The sequence below is a fragment of the Gracilinanus agilis genome, chromosome 1, assembly GCF_016433145.1.
Source record: "Gracilinanus agilis isolate LMUSP501 chromosome 1, AgileGrace, whole genome shotgun sequence".
Classification (NCBI taxonomy): domain Eukaryota; kingdom Metazoa; phylum Chordata; class Mammalia; order Didelphimorphia; family Didelphidae; genus Gracilinanus; species Gracilinanus agilis.
This window is the reverse complement of record NC_058130.1, coordinates 247,260,015-247,281,201: the sequence shown is the minus strand read 5'-3', so window position 1 is coordinate 247,281,201 and position 21,187 is coordinate 247,260,015. Positions and strand designations below refer to the sequence as shown.

The 21,187-nt window shown below is 34.0% G+C and overlaps 1 protein-coding gene across 3 annotated transcripts in view; it reads right to left on the bottom strand.

Moving 5' to 3' along the window:
- The window catches only part of MLLT3 (MLLT3 super elongation complex subunit), a 298,796-nt gene that overhangs the window by 70,490 nt on the left and 207,119 nt on the right, over positions 1-21,187 (bottom strand). For all 3 annotated transcript variants that reach the window (XM_044660693.1, XM_044660708.1, XM_044660700.1), the window contains one exon: positions 13,260-13,865. In XM_044660693.1, coding sequence (XP_044516628.1) covers positions 13,260-13,865 — 606 coding nt within the window. The remainder of the gene's footprint in view (positions 1-13,259; positions 13,866-21,187) is intronic.

Genomic DNA, 21,187 nt, shown 5'->3' with positions numbered 1-21,187 from the left:
AGAGAGAGAGAGAGAGAGAGAGAGAGAGAGAGAGAGAGAGAGAGAGAGAGAGAGAGAGAGAGAGACCACTCCAACTTTCGAAAGATAAGCACACTAATGCATTATTGGTGAGACTGCATTACTATAACCAATCTGGAAAGCAATTCTGAATTATGCAAACAAAGAAACTATAAAACATCCAACCCCTCTGCCTCAGAGTAGTGTTAGATACATACCCCCAAGGAGGTGACTAACAATAAGGAAGGCTCCATATATGGCAAAATATTTATAACAGCACTTTTTCTGTGGTAGCAAAGAATTTAAAGTAGGCAGCTAAGTGGCTCAATAGATAGAAACCAGGCCTGGAGACAAGCTCTCCTGAGTCTGGTTTTGGACACTTCCTAGCTGTGTGACCTTGGACAAGTCACATAACGCCCACTGCCTAGCCTTTACCAATCTTCTGCCTTGGAACCAATACACGATATTGATTCTAAAATGAAAAGGAAGTAGGGTTTGTTTGGTTTTTTTTTTTAACTACCTGTCTTAGGGAAGGACTAAACAAAATATGATAATGAAAAACTGCTAATTACTCTCAAATTACTTTCAGAGCCAAAATACAATTTCTGATATTTTGGATCCTTTATGGAAGCTCTACAAAAAGACATAGATGAGAAATATACAGAACTAAAAAGCATGAGGTGATATAATTTGTATTCAGTGGAAGGAATGTCCACAGCTATGAGATCAGGGATTTTACTTGGTATCTATTGAAAAATGGGCATGAGCTGTATATATCCTGCATCTTTTGCAGCAGTCAGTAGGTCACCCCCCCCCCAAAAAAAAGCACCTCAAAAGAGCAAAAGACAATCCCTACTCTCAAGGAATTCACAACTAATGAGAGAAATGACATAGAAACAAGGTATTTATATAATAAGTTGATGATAACATAGATGCACTGCTTTGTAGACAGTTTGTCAAAGTCTGGCCACAAAAGGGAGAGGAGATATAATAAGAGATAACTTGTGGAGCTAACGTCAGGTCTTTCTGAGGATGAAGAAGATAGGAGCATATTTTTAGGCAGAGAAAGGTTGAAGATCAGTCTATTGGAGAGCACAGAATGGATTCGGATCACTTATACTCTCTTAATGAGGGATTTACCTTGGCACACAAGAAAGGAAGAGATAGTGTCAGAAGGCATCTGTGTGATATAGATGAGGATGGGGAAAGAAGGAGTTCTTTTCAAATGGCCTCAATTTTATCAGCAAAATATGAGGCAAAGTTCTAAGCAGGCAGGATGGTGGTTGGAAGAGCCTTGGGAGTTGTGAGGAAGGATAAAAAAGGTTAGAACAAGTTGTTGGGGTGATGATAATAAGTTGGTTAGGGAGGTATAAAAGGACTGTCCTTTTTTCACTTTTAATACTAACAAACTAAATTAACAATTTTTAAAAAACCTTTACCTTCCACCTTAGAATCAATACTGTGTATTGGTTCTAAAAGGGTAAAGGGCTAAGCAAGTGACTTGCCCAGGGTCACACAGCTAGGAAGTATCTGCAGCCAGATTTGAACCTAGGACATCCTGTCTCTAGGCCTGGCTCTCAACCCAGGGAGTCACCCAGCTAACCCCTAAATTAACATTTTTTAAATTACTTACATACTATCTATCATTGTCTTTAATTTCCACAAGGGGAATTAGAATTGATTAATTGGGGGGGGGGGGGGACAAGCTGGATAGCTGAATGGATTGAAGGCCAGGCCTAGAGACGGGAGGTCCTAGGTTCAAATCTGACCACAGACACTTCCCAGCTGTGTGACCCTGGGTAAGTCACTTGATCCCCATTGCCTACCCTTACCATTCTTCTGCTTTGGAGCCAATACAGTGTATTGGCTCCAAGACAGAAGGTGAGGGTTTAAAAAAAAAAAAAAAAGAATTGATTAAGTGTCTACAGTGTGCCAGGTACTATGCTAAGAACTTTGCAAATATTATGTTATTTGATCCTCACAATATCCCTGTGAGGTAGATGTTATTTCCTGTCCATTTGGGGGTTGAAAAATACTGATTTCAAGGATATAACTGATTTTGCCAAGGTCACAAAGCTACTAAAATTTCTGAAGCCAGATTTGAATTTAAACATTCCTGACTCCAGGTCCAGTACTGTATCCACAGGCCACAAAGCTGCCTTTATAACATCTTTAGGATATGGACTTTACTCTCACTTTTAGAGATATATCAAACAGGGAATATGGTCATGCTATATAGAGGAGGTAGTCACTTGTGGTTTAGTGGGAGTAAGAAAAATCAATTGATATTATAGTTGAGAGCTCTTAAAATCATGTGAAGATTCTGAATTGAAAGGAACAAAAATTATCTTGTTAACAATGATTTTTAATGGAGATAATGAGACCTACAGAAGTCAATAACTTGCTTGTAATCTGCTCTCAGAGGAAATAGGTGGCAAAGTTAGTATCTGAAAAAATTTGCTCTGTGTCCAAATCTGGAATCGTACTCATTACATCAAAACATATGTAAGAATTGGGACAATACACTGCTGGTGGTGTTGTGAATTGGTTCAACCATTCTGGAGGGCAATTTGGAATTATGTGCAAAGGGCTTTAAAAGATTGCCTGCCTTTTGACCCAGTCATACCAGTAATGGGTTTATACCCCCAAAGAGATAATAAGGAAAAAGACTTGAACAAAAACATTTATAACAGCTCTCTTTGTGGTGGCAAAAAATTGGAAAATGAGGAGGTGTCCATAGATTAGGGAATGGCTGAACAAATTGTGGTATATGTTGGCGATGGAATATTATTGTGCTGAAAGGAATAAAGAAATGGAGGAATCCCATGTGAACTGGAACGACCTCCAGGAATTGATGCAGAATGAAAGGAGCAGAACCAGGAGAACATTGTACACAGAGACTGATACATTATGGCACAATTGAATGTAATGGACTTTTCAACCAGCAACAATGCAATGACCCAGGACAACAAGGGAGGAACTTGTGAGAAAGAACACTACCCACATCCAGAGGAATAACTGTGGGAACTGAAATGCATTAAAAAAAAATATGCTCGGTCACCTAGTGTGATAGGGATATGATTGGAGTTTTGATGTTAAAAGACCGCTCTACTGCAAATATGAATAACATAGCAATAATGCATGTATAACCCAGTGGAACTGCTTGTCTGTTTTGGGAGGAGAAAGGAGAGCAGGATGTGGGGGGATTATGAATCACGTAACCATAGAAAAATATTCTAAATAAAATTTTTTTTAAAAATGTATGATGTCAGCTGCTCAAGAGAAGTTATTTTAAATGCTGACCCACTTAGGGTTTGGCTACCATCATTTGGTGGTTCAATATTAGTGCTTTGGGCAAGGGGCTAAAGGACTAGGAAAGGGCTTCTGTCAAAAGACTCTGAACATCTAACAATGACCATGATTTCAAAAGACTCATTTCCAAATCAATGAGTCATCATTAATATTGTATAACTTTCAGAAGTTTGTGGTTTCCAAATTTGGTCTCCAATCCCCGAGAAAAGAACATTTTGACCTTGTAAATCTCTAAGGAGGAAACAGGCCAAGCAAAATGGTAACATGTGCTAAAACCTAAGCCTGTAGGGCCTAAGAGGACTAGTGACTTATCAGCCAAGCAAGGATGTGGGAGACATGACAGGTCATTTTCACCTCCATCCTCTCCAACTAACCTTTGTTTTTCATGGAAAATATGTGGTTTTAATATGGTTTTAATACAGGAAACAAAAGTACTGTGAATGACTTTCATGATTTTTTCAAAATTAAGGATCAAATGCCTTGGTTAAGATTTTGGAGCATGTGTTTTCTGCTGGTTCAAAAAACACAATTCATAGGAAAAGAAAGAAAAAAATCTAAATTCTAAAACTCTATAAAGATCAAAAATTTTTTAATTCAAAATAATACCTAAATCTCTTCATATGACTGTTGTCTAGATATCCATTTTATGGATAAAACTATTCAGAAACATGGGGGCTGGGAAGCAACAAAAAGAGGTAAAGATTTTTGCATCCAATCAATGTTTCATAGCATTTAAAATTAAATCACACCAATCTTGATGTAGATTGTCATATGAAGAACTTGAAAAACTCCACTAGGAATTAAGTGCAAAATGGGAATAAGCTGAATTAAAAAATGAAACCAACTACAAACAAATGCCTTTCAACACAAAGTTTAAAAACAACATTTATAAACAACAAATCTGCACATTAAAACAGGATACATGCACATGGATACAAACACACACACAATCACAAATACTAATTTTTTTGTCTCTAAGAAACAACTAACAAGTCTTTTTGTTGAAAAGTCAATCCTAGGTTTCAGCAAAACACAATCTAGAAATAACAGTTTTGGGGAAAGTAGACTAGTTATCATAAGTGAAGCAATTGAGGAGGCAAGACAGACAGTCTGTCTTAGAGCATGATGTAACTATAAAAAAAACATTTACATAATAATACAATAATAGTAGAAGGAATCCCTACCATATTCTTTTCTACATCCTTGCTATGGGACCTCTTCATAGATAAAGCTGGATTATATAACAGGGTCCTTTTAGTACATCTGTAACTAAATCTTTTTGGAAAGAATCCAAAATAGATTTGCTAAACAATGACTCTAAATACTGAGGAAGCTCATTGTAGTAGGAAAAACTCGGAATCAGGAGACCTATCCTCCTGTTCTGGCTTTCCCATGAATTAGCTGTGTGACCCTTGGATATGGTGCTTTCCCTCTCTGGGCTCCAGTTCCTCAACTTGCATTAAGAGAAGGTATAAATAGATGAAAGCTAACGTGCCTTCCAGCTCTATGTTTTTTTAAGATGAAAAGCTTGTGTTAGTGTTGGCTGATTATCTGATTTGTGGATTATTCATGTGGCTTTTCTCTTAATCCCATGTCTTCCAACCATCCTAGCTGTGGTTATTCTATTGCCCTCTGAGCACCTCTATTAAGACAGTGGGTATGAAGAAGAGAGAAGGATAAAAAGGAAAAAGTCACCAGCTCTTAGAAAGGTTTGGTGGATATGTATAATGATGCAAAAATAGATAGTTAATGGGAGCTTTGGGAATTACCTTAAAATTTTATTTTCATATTCTATCTGGTACATCTTTAGTAAGGCTAATATCAAGTGATTTTATTATTAAAAGAGGAGGCCTCTGAGAAAATGAAAAGTAACTGAAGGATAAAAAGTATTGCATGAGAGACTTGTGGTTAAAATTAATCAGCTAAGGGGAGAACCGTGAGGAATAAAGGAGGCAGAGGGAGAGTTGGGCAGCTCTGAAGGGATTTTTTTTAAGTACTCAAAATCAGATTCAGTTAGACAGTGACATATTACTATTAAACAATAATGGATGCAAGTGCTACCAATTGGGGGGGAAACCTGCAGGGGGCAGTAAATATGAATTTTTAAAATTATTGTAAATTGTTTATTTGTTTTCTAAGCATTCAAAAATGAGCAAAACCAGAAATGCTACAACATACAAATGGCAACATGGTTTAATTGAAAACAACCCAAAGTGGGGCTTGGGTTTCACTCTTGGTTCTTAACTCTGTGTGTATTAAGGAGCTGTGGGATCTTGGTCAAGTCAATTAATTTTCAATGCCATAGACAACTCTCTAAATCTCTGTTATAAAGCAGCTGGATTGGTGGATTGGTAGAATTTCCTCACCCAGGCATATTTTACTGGTGTGAAAATTACAAGTCCCAACAAAACAAACACACAAACAAAATTACAACAGAGTCTTAGGATCAACAACAGGGAAGAGGTTGCAATTTTCCAGACAAAGGAATTCTTCATGACTGCCTTGCCAAAAAAAATCCTTTCCTCCCAGTCTAGGGGCACAGACTTCCTTTTGTTTTCTTTTTTGAAAAGCCTTACCTTCTGTCTTAGAAGCCATATCAGGTACTGATTCCAAGGCAGAAGAATAATATGGGCTAGTCAAATGCTGTTAAGTGACTTGTGCAGGGTCACATAGCTAGGAAGGGTCTGAGGCTACATTTGAACAGATTAACTTTACACTGCCCCTATCCCTACCTCCTTCTTCTAAATACTCTATACTTAGTAAATGGTTCAGAAGATTGTTTACTAGGGGAAAAAAACAAAAAGAAGCTGCTCATTAGTATAGCAATTAGCACGACTATCATTTCAATTCTGAATAAATGATCTACAAAAAGATCAATGCTGATATATCAAATTGTATTTAACTCCAAGAGTGAGAAAACTATCTGATGGTACATAAATTCAACATAGTTCTATTTAGACTCTGACATACTACTTCTCAATCTGGAGTGTTTTTTTTAAATGTATGTAGAAATTTTAAAAAAATTGAAACTACCCTTCTCTCCCCTCTAATACCATCAGATATACATATATATTCTCATATATATATATATATATATATATATATATATATAATCTTTTATATAATCTTTGGCATTTACCAAAATTTGGTATTTACACATAAAACCTAAATATAAGTAAATTCTTTTTTCAGAATTGACATGAGAAACTATCTTGCTTTCCCTAGCTAGAAGCCTTAAACATAAGTTAATACTCAGCTAGAAAATATATTATGTTATTCAATGGCACAGTCTGAAAACTACAATATTACAACTCCGCTCTTTTCAGGCAGGATGAATACTCTGATAAAAAAAAAGGGGATAACCAAAGTTGTGGGAGCAGGTTACAAACATATAATTCTTTCTGTTTCAAGAACAGTACATTCTTAGCAAGTTAAGTTTGTATCAAAGTTGCAACAAGGGAGTCAATCAAGAATGTTGCACTATCAAAATTCCAACAAGGAAAATAGTATTGTTATTGAATTTTCAAATTCTTTCTTGGGAAACTAGTTTTCTCAGAGTTAAAGAACAGTTTTCTTCACTAAACAAATGGCTGAAACAGAAAACAAAAGGCTACAAAGGTAAAATTTACTATATAGAATATGCATTTTTAATCTTAGTAGGAATTAAAGAGGAAAATCAGATTTATTTTGCAGAAACTATCTTATGGTTTCTTTCTAAAAAGGCATATCCTATGTAAGGAAAAAATTAATCATATCTTTTATTTTTTGCCAACATAAAGATAACATATCCCCCTCTTCCCCATTAGTAATTTAGTGACTAAAAATTAGATAAGTCAGCTTTCAGAGAAATTTCACAAAAATCACAGGGGGTCACTAAAACAACTACATTTTTGAAATGCTTCTCTTTAAAATGGGATAATCAAATTTTGAATATTTACCTCAAAGGATCCTAAGAGGCTCAAAAAAGATATATATACAGTATATTTATAAACATAAATATAAATAAAATATAATTTTGAGCCTCTTAGGATCTTTTGAGGTAAATATATATGTGTATGTGCATATATATATATACATATATATATATATACACACACACAATACACACATTATATATATACATAATTGATTTTTGATGATCAAGCTCTATGCAAATACGACGTATTCTTCTTCTCTAGACCCTCTCTCACACAAAGTGATAGTTTGAGAAACTATTTAGAAGCAAAATGTTCCAGAGTACAATATAGAACAGAAAGTAAGAAATTTCTCCATTATTTTTATTAATGCTACAAGAAATGAAAGGAAACATAAGATAAGGGCAGACAAAGCTGAGATAACTTCAGTAAAAAATCAGGTACAATACCTATAGACTCAAAGGGATCAAAAATGTTAAATTATCTTTCTCACTGGACTAAAATATACACAGGAGGCACTTTAGCCTCAAAGGTATTTTCTCCCCCAGTTTGAAGGCACACAGAATGAAAAGTCCCACTGGAGAGGCTGCAAAGCACTATAATGGATGGCCTCTACAAACTGCATACTTACCATACTTTCAGATTTTACAACCCTTGCATTTGCTAAAGGAACAAGTCATTAAAAAGCCACTTTGAAAATACAATAAAGACCTTCTTCTCTGATTGTGACAACTTTCCATCAAATAAAAACCTAAGGTCGATGCTTCAACAGCAGGATATTTACTACCAGTTCCAGACATTTTAAATAGGGCAATGAACAGGATGGGGGAGGGAGGGAGGAAATAAGGTGTGTGTACACACACATACACACATACACACACACACACACACACACACACACAGGCACACATGCACACACACAAGGAAGAAGGGGGTTTGGAGACTTTTTTTTAAGAAGCTGCAACTTAGGTGGTTTGCAATAATACTTAACCTGTACCATAGCCACCATCAAACTCCTGAAAAACAAAGGGAGTTATCAAAGGTAAATTTCATTCTCCTTCTCTAGTTATATTACCCAAGAAACTAATGCTAATAAACCCAAACCAAGAAATGATTAAAATCCTTTATTCCACAGATTTAACATTTTTAATCAGATTTTATCTTAGTTTTCCAAAAGAGTTAAAAGAACATTTATTCTGCTACCCTCCTTGTTGTATAAAAATTCAACATCCATAAAATATCAGAGTAAGAAATAGTAAGAGAAAAAGTACATTCCTCTAAGACAAAGATACAAACCACTGAAACAAGAATACTCAATTTTTATTACTCTTCTTCCTTATTCTTCACTTCTAGGATATCAAAAATTCTACTCTTAGAATCAAGCATTCTTTAATGTTCATAAATTCTATTGAAAAAGAAAGTTAGGAATATTTCACATTGCTTGTCCTACAAAGAAAAATTTATGTTAGAGACTGTGGCAGGAAAGGAATGTGTTCAAAACTTGCATTCTTTTCATGGTCCTTTATGTTTGAAGTGATTGATACAAATCTAAAATTATAAAATGTCATGATTTTACTGATATTCACAGATTTAAAAAACCAACCATGTGTCATGTTGCATTAGGGCATCATAGCTTACGACCAAAGAAGGGATGCTTTCAAGACTATCTACATATAGGTTTCTCTCTAAAGAGCCTTCTCCTTTGAACAAAATAGATCTATAAATATATAATCGTATCTATTTGAAGAATATATTAAGCAGTTAAATTTAAATTAAAGGAGAAAGGAATACTTTGACATTTAATCAGATTAAAAATAAAGGATAGAAGATGACACCTAACACCTTCATTTTAGGAGAATGATGTATCTTTGGAGATCTCTCAAATTTTCTTATACAAGATTATTTCCTATAGGTCTTGTCTCTTATCTGTGGACAATCAAAAGAGTTTGAATAACTGGCTATTATAGATGGTATTTAATTCATGACTATGCTTCAGGAGTCTAAATGGTAATCCATTCATCTTTCTATTACCAAAGAAGGGGTAGCTTAAAACTGAAGGAATTTGAATCAGAATTTCTTATTAAGCCTTAAAGCTGGGTGGCTCAGTGTACTGAGAGCCAGGCCTACACATGGGAGGTCCTGGGTTCAAAACTGACCTCAGACACTTCCTAGTTGTGTGATCCTGGGCAACTCACTTAATCTCCATTGCCTAGCCTTTACCACTCTTCAGTTTTGAAACCAACACCCACCCAATATTGATTCTAAGATAGAAAGTAAGAGTTAAAAAAAAAAAGACTTAAAGATCCTTTTGTCCATCATTTTTCATATTATGGTATGCAACAAATGCATATCATTAAAAAAAGCCACACACCTCCTCAAAACAAAATTCAGGGCAACATGCCATCTGCTCCAAGTAATTATTTCCTTGAAGTGTTTATGTTCAAGAAAAGTTAAAACCCACATACGTGAAGGATAAACTAACTCATGTAATTTTGTTTTATAAAGCACTTTTAAATGTCTTTAAATCTATGACACTATAAGGAATCCAAATTAATAAAAATCCATAAGAAAATGTCCAAGATTTAGAAAATGGAGATATCTAAATTCCCTCTATATATTTACTTTCTTAAATATGCATGTATGTGTAAACACACACGCATTTTATCAAGTGGAAAATGATAGGAATAAGTACTACATTCTTTATAGTTTTTTAAAATCTCTTAGACTTAATGTTTTTCACTCAAAACCCAATTTTAAAGTCTTTTAAGGGAGAATGAGTGTCTTAAATAATACAGTAGTTCAGCTGACCTATAACTTTCTTGCATGTAAATGCTTCATAACGTCATTCAGAAGTACGCTGGCTAATGCCTTTCCCTTTCTAGTTCTCCTTATACTACTCCCCTTTATCCAGGATTGCTGCCTCCCATACCTGAAACTGCCTAAAAATAAACATTCCATCAAAGTTCAATCAGTCTGCCAAGGTGGTTCATAAAAACTGCCTTGAACAAGTGAATAAAAGAAGGACCCTTCCCTTCTTCATGGCTCTAGCTTGTATTTCCTTCAGGGCAACAACTCATTCCAAATTATTTCCATTGCTATGCTACACAACCCATATTGATCATCATAGATTTTGAGCTGGAAAGAATTTCAGGGGACATCTAGTCCAACCACATAATTTTACAAAGGAGGAAACTGAGACCAAGAGAAATTAATTGGCTTGCCCAAGATCATAATAATATGGCAGATTGTAATATGTAACAGAACTAGATTTGGCCTCCCTGGACCTCAGTTTCCTTATTGATAAAATAAAAGGGATAGAGTACATGATGTCAAAATGACCCATCCAGTTCTAGATTTCTGGCATTCTGATTCTAAATTCAATATCACTTATACCATTATCACGCTGTCTCCAATTTATAATACTATACAAATTAATAACCACAAAAATAAAAGCATTTTGCCAAGAGCCTAAATCAGCCATGAACACCAAGAAACTAATAGAGAAATTATATTCTTGGGTTTATAATGACAAAATGTGAAAACCCTGGAATATATTTTAAAAGGAATTCTCACTTTATTCCCACTACATTTATATCTCTAATCTGCCAGTAATCATTTTTAAAATTTTAGCACGTATTATATGGAATTAGAAATCCAACAAGATTCCATGACATTTTTCAAAGGACTGTTTTACCATGCAGAACTATAATTCAATACAAGAAAGATTAGCATTAGAAATAGTATGTCAATTGATCACATATGTATAACCTTGATCGAAATGCTTACCATCTCAGGGAGGGGGGAAGGAAGAGAATTTAGAAGTGAAAATTAAAGCAACTATTTAGAAGCACTTTGAATATTTGATATTGCATTTTACCCCTTATTTAGAGATAATATAAAAATAATAGCTAGTATTTATAGCACAGGATCTTAAAAGATGTTATATAACTTGATTGTCACAGCAATCCTGTGAGTTATGTGTGACTGTTTGCCCATTTCACAAATGAGAAAGGTTAAGTGACTTATATTGGGTCACTCAGCTAAAGAGTACCTGAGAAAAGATTTAAACTCAGTCTTCTTGAGTTCCTTTAACAAGAAACACTATGATCTTAAACTACAGCAAACCACAGACTTACCAAATAAGTAAACCGAAGCTTTAACACAAACAAAGCTAAGTTCCAATTATTTTTAATTTAAATGTTATGTGTAAGAAAATGACAAACTAACTGACGATGTACCTTCATTTGCTTTTAAACAATATTTATTTAAAAGAAAGGAAGGGTGCTATGACTTTAAAGTTATTTGTATACATGGGGTTTTTTTAGACTACCAAAAAACATTAGTGAGATCTACACCTGGCTGAAAGAAAACAATAAATGGAAATAGGTTTATACAGTAATAACTCAATCTGAAAGAAGTTATGTATAACACAGGTTGGGTAGATCTTTCTGAAATGGAATTCTCTAAGATAATACAGTGGAGAACACCCTGGACTGAGGATTGATTATAGAGATAAAAGATTCTAGCCTTGACTATCATTAATTTACTCATGTACCTTTGGCCAAATTACTGAAGTAAGCAGGCTCTCAGTTTCTTCATCTGGAGATATAAACTATAACTAAAGAAACAAGTTACTGTTAAACTACCAATACCATGACTGAACACAGTAACAGAGTAATGGTTATAGTTTCTTAAAAGCTACAAACACATGTGTCCTTATGGACAAAAACACGAACGCTGAAGATTTCACTCAAAGATTTTAAAATACAGTTATCACATGAGCGGAATGGATAATGTTAATTGCTGCATTTGGATTCTATTGCTAGCATTCTCATAACAAAGTTATGAGAAGGATAACATGAAAGTCACCACCACACTCCTGAACTTTTATTATCATTTTGGGTAGTAATAAGATGCTAATATCTATCCACATGGAGAGAGGATGTGTAGCAATGTCGGACTATACCCCTTCCTTTTTGCCTCTAATGGATAGATCGATACTACAATTCAATTTAATTCAATGAAAAGAGAATTTCTTAATAACTCTGTCCAAAACATTTTGTTAGATCTCAGAAATACAAAATTGAAACTGTCCCATACCTCAAAGAACTTACTATCTACTTCACAAATGCAAAGAGAGAGATTTCCAGGGCACTTGCCATGTATTTATTGTCATTTCAATATCATTGGTCTTCCAGATTAAGTAGCAAATCAAATTTAATCGGCTTAGGACCCCTGAGTTCCAAAAATGTATGGTATTACAAGGTGGTGAGTTCCCTGTTATATCACGTGTTCCAGTTGAAGCTTACCAACTGATCAAGTATGTAATACTGGAAAACAGGGCCTAATAACCTTTAAATTTCTTTGCAACTCTAAATATTATAATTCGATGATTCTAAATCCCAAAGACAAAGAACATTCTACAGTTTCCTTCAGAATTGAGGAGATATTTAACATCAGAAATTGGTACTCAAGAAATAAATACCCCTTACTCCTACTAATAAGAAAAGAATGCAATTATAAATTAGTACCCTTCACAAGATAAGAGTTTCTGGAGAGATCGAAAAATTGTCTTTGCTTTTTTATAGCACTGACAAAAGATCAAGGGTTTACTTCATCTTGTTTTGTCTTTATAATTTAATCAGAATTAATTTCTTAGATTCTTTTACTTTTTAAAATCAACTCATAGTGAAAAACAATAAAAGGCAGCACAGGGTTTAAGAATCTCCGGAAAAATAAAAGGAGTAAAGAGAAGAAAGCTCTGAGTGGATACTAATTTCAATTACTGTTTCAATGATCCATGAGCATGGGAGGACACACGGCTTTCCTTGGACAATCTGAATCACACAAACAAGATATATGGAATACTACAGACAAACTAGCAACTTCCTTTTCTTAACTACCTTTCCTTTCCATTCTCTCTATTTTACTAATGCATTGTCTCCTCCCCTCTCCCCCCTCCCAAATTGTAAGCCTAGCTAAAATAAAAACTTAAGTCTGAAAACCAAGGAAAACACAAACAAAAACAATACTCACTTCAGATTTGGAGGACATGTTTTCCTCCATGTCAGAGTCATTGGGATCCACAATATCATCAAAGGGGGGTAAAGTTGATTTCTTCTTCTCTGATGTCTCACCTTCCATTTTTACCTTTCCCATTTTAACATGAGACTTATCTTTTGTAGGTTTTTTCTCAGCAGAACAAGTGAGTATCAGTGGTGGGGCACTAGAAAAACTTTTAAGCAAAGCCTCCGAGCTGCTTTTTTTCCTTTTTTTGGCTGCAAGGTCCTCAGTCTCTGAAACAGGGGGCCTCTTACTGGGGGCTTTTTTATCTTGCTGCTGCCCACCTGTGATGGTAAGTAAGCTGCTTTCATGTTTTGGCTCTTTTGACATGGGTTTAGGTTCCTTGAAGGCCATCTTAGGAACTATTTTTTCTTCTTTTAGTGGTTTGTTTTCTTTGGGTTTCTTAGAGGATTCTTTGGAAGATTTGTTATGTTCCCTGGAAGGTTCTTTGAAGGCACTTTTATGTTCTCTTGAGTCCTTAGGAGGTTTTTCCTTGTGCTCCTTTGATAACTTGTGAGGTTTTGAGAAACTGTTACCACTGGTGCTGCTGCTATTTGTATGGCTACTCCTATTGGGGTCCTGCAAAAAGAGAAAAGTACAAATCTGTGAGGCTCCTGAAGCTAAGGAGAAAGGCAGAACTACTTCCAGTTTCCTCTGCATATAATGGTTACATTGTGATTTCTCTCAAACTAATCTTGTGAACACCAAGTTCCCACAATATGATAAGTGGGTAGAGAACAGAACAGACTTCAGAAAAAGTGGGATGGAACTGTCTAGCAAGCTAATGAGATAGGAGAAACTAAGCCAGGGTCACTTTCCTAGGAACAACATGTAGTTTTATAAAACCACTCAAAGATCTTGGAATTCAGCACTATAAGAGTCCTTGGAATACCAACTAGCCTAACCCCTTTCATTTTGCAGGTAAGGAAACTGAGGCTGAGGAGGTTAAATGATTTGCCCAAGATGACTCAGGGAGGAAGAAGTAGAGCCAGGAATGGAATGGAAATGAGGTTCATTGACTTCAAATTCACTGTGCTTCTTACTAAAAATTAACTTTCAAAATAAAATAGCAAAAGCTATATCTGATACAATGGTCTGATAAAAGGTTTGTTTGTTTTTCACAAAAAGAAAGGCTTGTACTTTACAAATTTCCCAAGATAATGAAAGCGTTTTAAGAATTCATCTTAATAATTGTAATTCATGTTTATAAAGCATTTTAAAATTTAACCAAGTACTTTCTTCACAACAACCCTGTGAGGTAGGTAGTACAAAGATTTTAGAAGCCCCTTGTGCTCAGTCAATTAATCAGAAGATAGAAGGCTGGGATTTGAAGCCCTTTCCAGGCTCTAGACAGATTTCCAAATTGGATCAGTGAAGTAAGGCAAAATAAAATTGCACTCTAGAGTTTAACAATTAAAAATACATATTCACTCCTTTAAAGACTAAGTATGATACATTAAAGGATTTTATAAATATTATCTATTTTTTATGCTTAAAGGATTTTATAAAAATTATCTATTTTTATGCTCTTAGGAAGATCAAATCAACGGTGACCTTCCTTTTATGGACAAAAATGTGATTTCATACTTACTCTATGCATGGACATTTACTTTAGCAATAAAAATCACAAATGAACCAATCTTAGGACTAGCAATATAAAACTGGGTAATCAATACATTAACCAGAGGATCTGAGCTATACTTACCTTTATCTTCTTAATTGATACCAGAGGAAAATGAAAGGATAAGTTTTGCAACTGGAATTTGCTTCTCCTGCCATGCTTATTATGTTTGATCTTTAATTCACCTTTTCCTATTTAAGTCCGATGATATATAAACCAAACGTATAAAGCAGTAACCTCAAAAAAAAGACTACAAAATCCCAAAAGGGTAAAAAATCCTTATTAAATCTAAATTCGTATTCGACAAATCTATTGTCATTTTAAAAAATTACACTTAACTATTTATTGCAAAAATAGCCACCTAGAAAAACTTTGCTTTTTTTCCCTATCAACAAACTCCACAAGTTTTTAAAATGGGAGGTGGAGGGCCACAGGTTGGAAGAATTATCAGTTTTCAAGAATGTAAAAGCAAAAAGCTGGAGGTGGGTTTCATATTTCTGAAACTTTATTACTTTTGTAAACTATCTTAGAGGACATTTCCTGACATGGCAAACAATTCTATGAATAATCTTAAATATAGTATAGCAATAGTGAACTAAAATTCTATACTCTTAGATTTATTAGTTTGTTGATGTTCTCAATTCTTGTAATTTGTAAAAAAAAAAAAAAACAACTACATTAAAATTCCCTCTTTTGGCAGTTCACTCAAAGTTCCGTAAGTACAATATCAAACATTTTTCTGAACACATATTTGAAAAGTATATACTTGTTATCATACCAGAACATTTTTCTAAGGAACAATGAGGAAATTGATTGGCTTTAGCACAGATTCCATGAGGTTACCTTTATTTAAAATAGGAAATATCATCCTGAAATTCATTGCCTTGAGAAGTAGAATAAAACATCTTGCATTACTCATATCTTAATACAATGACAAGAAAAGTATCCCAGAATAAAGCTTTAAATCTTGCCTTATCTTTAGCCTTTTTTTCTTGGACTATATTATAATTTGAGATTTTTACTATGGATTAACAGAAGACTAATGTATAATAAGGCTAGAAAGAGAGGCTGGTGCAAGACACTAAAAAGTTTTGAATGCACAACAGTTTACACTTTATCCTAGAAGCATTAAGGAGTCAGTGGAGCTTTTGGATAAAGGGAATGCTATGGTTAGAACTTTCATTAAGGAATATCAGTTTGGGAATTTCATGGAGGACAAATAAGTGAGAGGAGAACCTAGATACAAAAAGATCAACTAAATTGCTATTTTAGTATGCCAGGGGAGAGGTAATAAGAGTCAAGACTAGAGTGATAGCCTTGAAAAAGGGGTGATGCAAGAAGTTGTGGTAGAAACTGATGAGATGCCTAATTGTATTGGAGGAAAGAGCTGGGAAAAGGAGAGAAGATAGACTGAGATTTTGAACCTAAATAACTATTTCATAGTGATCTTTAAATAAAGAGAATTTCAAGAATCGCAATAGGTTTGAATAAAAAGATGAACAGTTTTGTTTTGGAATTGTTATATTTCATATATGAACTTGCAATTTCCTCTAGGTAATAAATGAATGAAAGATCATGAATGAATGGACAAAAAAGCACTTATTAAGTTTTAACAATTTGGAAACCACTACACTATTGCTGGAGATACAAACATGCCCTTAAAGAACATATACTCTCATGGGAGAAGAAAATCCACACGGGTTTTAGCTAGAAACCTATATAGATTTTTCAGTCTAAAATAAAAAGGCCTACAGGCAATACTTTAGCTTCTTTAGTGTCATTGCTGCTGATCACTGAATCTGTTTCCTGATATTGAACCATCTGACAGTGCCAAGACATATGTCCATAGGGATGCTGACAGCAGGGGCTGGGATGGCAGCAAAATCACTGAGATGTGGGAAGGACTATTACTCCTGGTGTTCTAGGGCTCAGTGCCTACTGTTAGGAATTAATCAATACTAGATGATGGTGGTGGCAAAGGAAATGGTCCCTTTTCTACACTATAGTGGAAATCAAGCTCAGGAAAAGAGACTGGGAAAGTCATGTGTGTCTATCTACAGAAGCCAAAGTGATTTTTGTTAAATAAAGGTGTTATGGCGTAACAACAAAATACAGAATGCTGCAGTAACAACCATAGTTAGGGGTTAAGAGAGGCCACAAGCTATTGATAAAGATTCCCCAAAGATCACTAAGAAAAAGCGATCAAACACAAAATAGAACCAAAGAAGCACAGGCACAAAAATGAAGAAAGGAAAAATTATACTGTTCAAGAAGAGAGGGTGATTAATGTCAAATGCAAAAAAGTCAAAAACAGAAAAAGGACATGTGTTGAAAAATGGCAACTGTATTTGGCAGTTAGAAGACAAATAATTATCAGTTAGGTGGAAGAGATTGTTATACAACATCCCATTTAAGCATAAAAATTTTACAATTTATTTGTCCAAGGCCAATTAAGAGAAATGGAATATCAAACACATTGACAAAAAGAGTATATATTACTAAGAATGCAAAAAGCTTAAAACAAAATATTTGAATATAAAAATATATATTTGTAGCAAATTCACTATCTTCAATTATAGCATGTGGCATTTTCTTTCTTCTATTCATACCTTACTGAATGACAACCTAGTTTTCAAATTCTAGGACAAAATTAAATTCCTTTATTAAGCATCTCTACTAATACCCCTAATCTAATAGGTCTGGGAGAAGATTTTAGGAAATAAAGAGTTTATAAATATTGACTAAAGTCAGGTTTGTGGTTATTTTTTAATTTCATTTTCCTTACTGTCTCTGACACCTTTTTACCACTGATAATGAAAGACTGGTTCAAATTATTTTCTTTCCAGCTGCTACTTCTTCCCTTTAGACCCCTTTAATTTTCAGTTTTTCCCTAACCTATTTAAACTGGCTTCCTTACATGTATGAGGGTTTCAGCTTCTTTAACACTGTTACATAAAATATTTGCATATGACCAAACACATAGGAGATACATAAAGAATGCACTAGTGTTGCTTACAAAGCTATAAAATAATGCCAAGAAATAATGCATGAGAAAAACATAAAAGAAATAGGCATGCTTTTAAAATAGGATTTCTTTCTGCACCTATGTATATTTTAAAAAATATATTTTATATATGTATTTTTATATTTTATAGTTATATTTTTATTTTATATTTACATTTTATTTATATATATTATTTATGTACTATATATATATAATATTTAAGTATTAAATAAATCTATATTTAAAAATTTTTAAAAGCAAGGTATATAAACAGACTACCTGCCACCAAAGAACTAGAATAACATGTAAATTGCAACTTGTCACAGTCCTCCACCCAATGTCCCTCATCAGGAGAAGTAACGATGTATACACACCTCCAAGATAACCTGTATCCCTGCCTAAGGGAATTAGTCATTTCTTGTTCTAACAAGACCTCTCTGAAACATCGCCTTCTATAAGACTGTTCTTCATTACCGGAATAGTTGAGTCTCTCTGTCTCGAACCACATCAAAAAAATATGTAATATTTATTTTTCAAATATATAAACATTTTATAATTACTATTCTATATGAATGGGCTTATTTGTTTGTTTTTTCTTCTCAACAGAATATAAAATATTTGAGGTCAGGTTTTTGTTTTTATGTGCCCAACACCACCACCAAGCTTGACACACAATAGGAACTTAATAAATGCTTCTTAAATTGTATCCCTGTGCAAGCCTTCCCACAATTTGACTATTAATTTTTAATTTTGCTAATTTTCTGTGTATGAGAAAGTTAAAGTTGTTTTAATTTGTATTTTTAGTGGTAATTTACAACATTTCTACAAGGTTGTAGATTGTTTAATTTTCTTGGAAACTTCCTTCAAAATCTAACTACTAATACTATTGGGGAATGACTTCACTTGAATATTTTAATAGACTCCCTCGATATCTTTTTTTTTTTCACACCCTCACCTTCTGTTATAGAATCAACACTTTATTTCAAAACAGACGAGCAATCAGGGCTAGACAATTGGGGTTAGGTGACTTGCCCAGGGTCACACAGCAAAGAAGTGTTTGAGGTCACGTATGAACCCAGGATCTACCATCTCCAAGCCTTACTTTCTATGAACATAGCCACCTAGCTGCCTCCCATCCATAGATATCTTAAAATGAAAACTTAACAATGAGGTTTTGTGCAAATTTTCCCCTTCACATTATGATTTTTCTTCATATTTTACCTGTATTCATTTTTTAGTTTATTTTTAAAGGATTTTTCCAAGGTTACATAATTCATATTCTCTCCATCTCCTTTTACCTCCCTCCTCCTGGAGCTAACAAGCAATTGCACTGGATTATACATGTTTTATTACTCAAAACGTATTTCCATATTATTCATTTTTGTAACAGAATAAACTTTTAAAGCCCAACCCCCAAATCACATACCCTTATGAACAAGTGATAAATCATTTGGTTTTTCTAATGTGTTTCTACCCCCACAGTTCTTCCTCTCAATGTGGATAGCATTCTTTATCATAGGCCTTTCAGGATTGTCCTGGATCATTGCATTGCTATTAGTAGCAGAGTCAATCACATTTGATCATCCCATAATGTTTCAGTTACTGTGTACAATGTTCTGGTTCTGCTCATTTCACTCCACATCATTTCATGGAGGTCTTTCCAGTTTATATAGAAATCAAGCAGTTCGATGGATTGATTTTATTCATTCAAAAGCTTTTTTTAATTTTATTCAACTGAATTTGTTAATTCTGTCTGTCATGACAAATTATTTTGTTAAAATTTCTACCTAGTTATCATACTTTTCTCCCCAAAATTTTAGATGTGCTATGACTTTTAATTTTTACATATACATATACAATTGAATACTGTGCTGTATATAATGAGACATTGGTGTAAACTTAAATTTCTTCTAAACTTTTCCCTAGTTTTTCCAATAACTTTTGTTGACTAAAGAGTTGCACGCCCTATCTTCTTGAGCTTATTGACTACTGACCCATGATATTCTGTACCTTTTAGTCCTATTACAGGCGAACTAATCTAATTTTAAAAACAATATGAGTTTTGATTACTACTTAATAAAAAGTCTGGAGGTAAGGTACTGCTTTGATTATCTTAAAGCCTTCTACAATCTGGATTCTAGTAACATTTCCAATCTTATTTCATATTATTCTCCTTAACATACTCGCCATCCCAGTCAAACCATATAATTACTACACATACATGACATTTAATTCCACAGTTCAGTGCCTTTGATCAAATGGTCTTATAATTCTAGGATTCACTCCTTCCTCAACTCTGCATCACGGAATTCCTACAAAGCAAATTAAATATTTTATGCAAAACTCAATCTTGAACATCAAATAAAACCCTTTAAACTTCTGTATTAATCATTTAGAGGCAAGATAATTTCAATGAATATAATAATCATATTCCCTTTTTTTCATATCTCTTTACTACCTGCCAAGCCTTCCTATTCCTTAACCCCACCCCTTAGGAAATTGCTTTATTCTGACAAATATACAGTCAACCAGAAGAGATCAACCTATTAGCCATGTCTGAGAATGCATATCTCATTCTGTAACCTCTAGTTTATTTCCCTTCTACTAAGGGATGGTCAGTATGATTCATCCTCAGTCTTTTGTAGGTATGATTGATTATAGTTTACTCAGAATTCTACTAAGCTCATTTTGCATGAATTCATTCAAGTCTCTCCTCCTTTCTCTCAAACTGTCATATTACTCATATACTATGATGAAATAAAATTCCACTGCATCTACATAGCACACAATTTATTCAGCTATTCCCCAAATGATGGACACTTTTCATTTGTATTTCTTTATTACAACAAAAGGTTATGTTATAAATATAAATATATTTAAATATAAATTTTGGTACTTAACCTCATTGAGGTACATTCCTAAAAATAGTATCACTGGATCAAAGGGAATATAGTATAGTGACTTTTAAAAATATGGTTCCAAACTATTTTCCAGAATGGTTGAGCCAACTGACATGTACATCAATAGGGTACTAGTGTGTCTGTCCTTCCACATCTCTTCCAATAATTGCTGTTTTCCACTTCTGATCATCTTTATCAATATTAGTATAAGGTATAACTTCAGTTATTTAAACCTAAATAGCAAACTTTAAAGAAGTAGCTCAACTACCTCTACACAAAACTGATCCTGATTTCCCAGTTATTAGTACTTTCTTCCTCTAGAAATGACTATGTATTGCTTTTAATCTACTTTTATCTGCATTTTTTGTTATGTTTC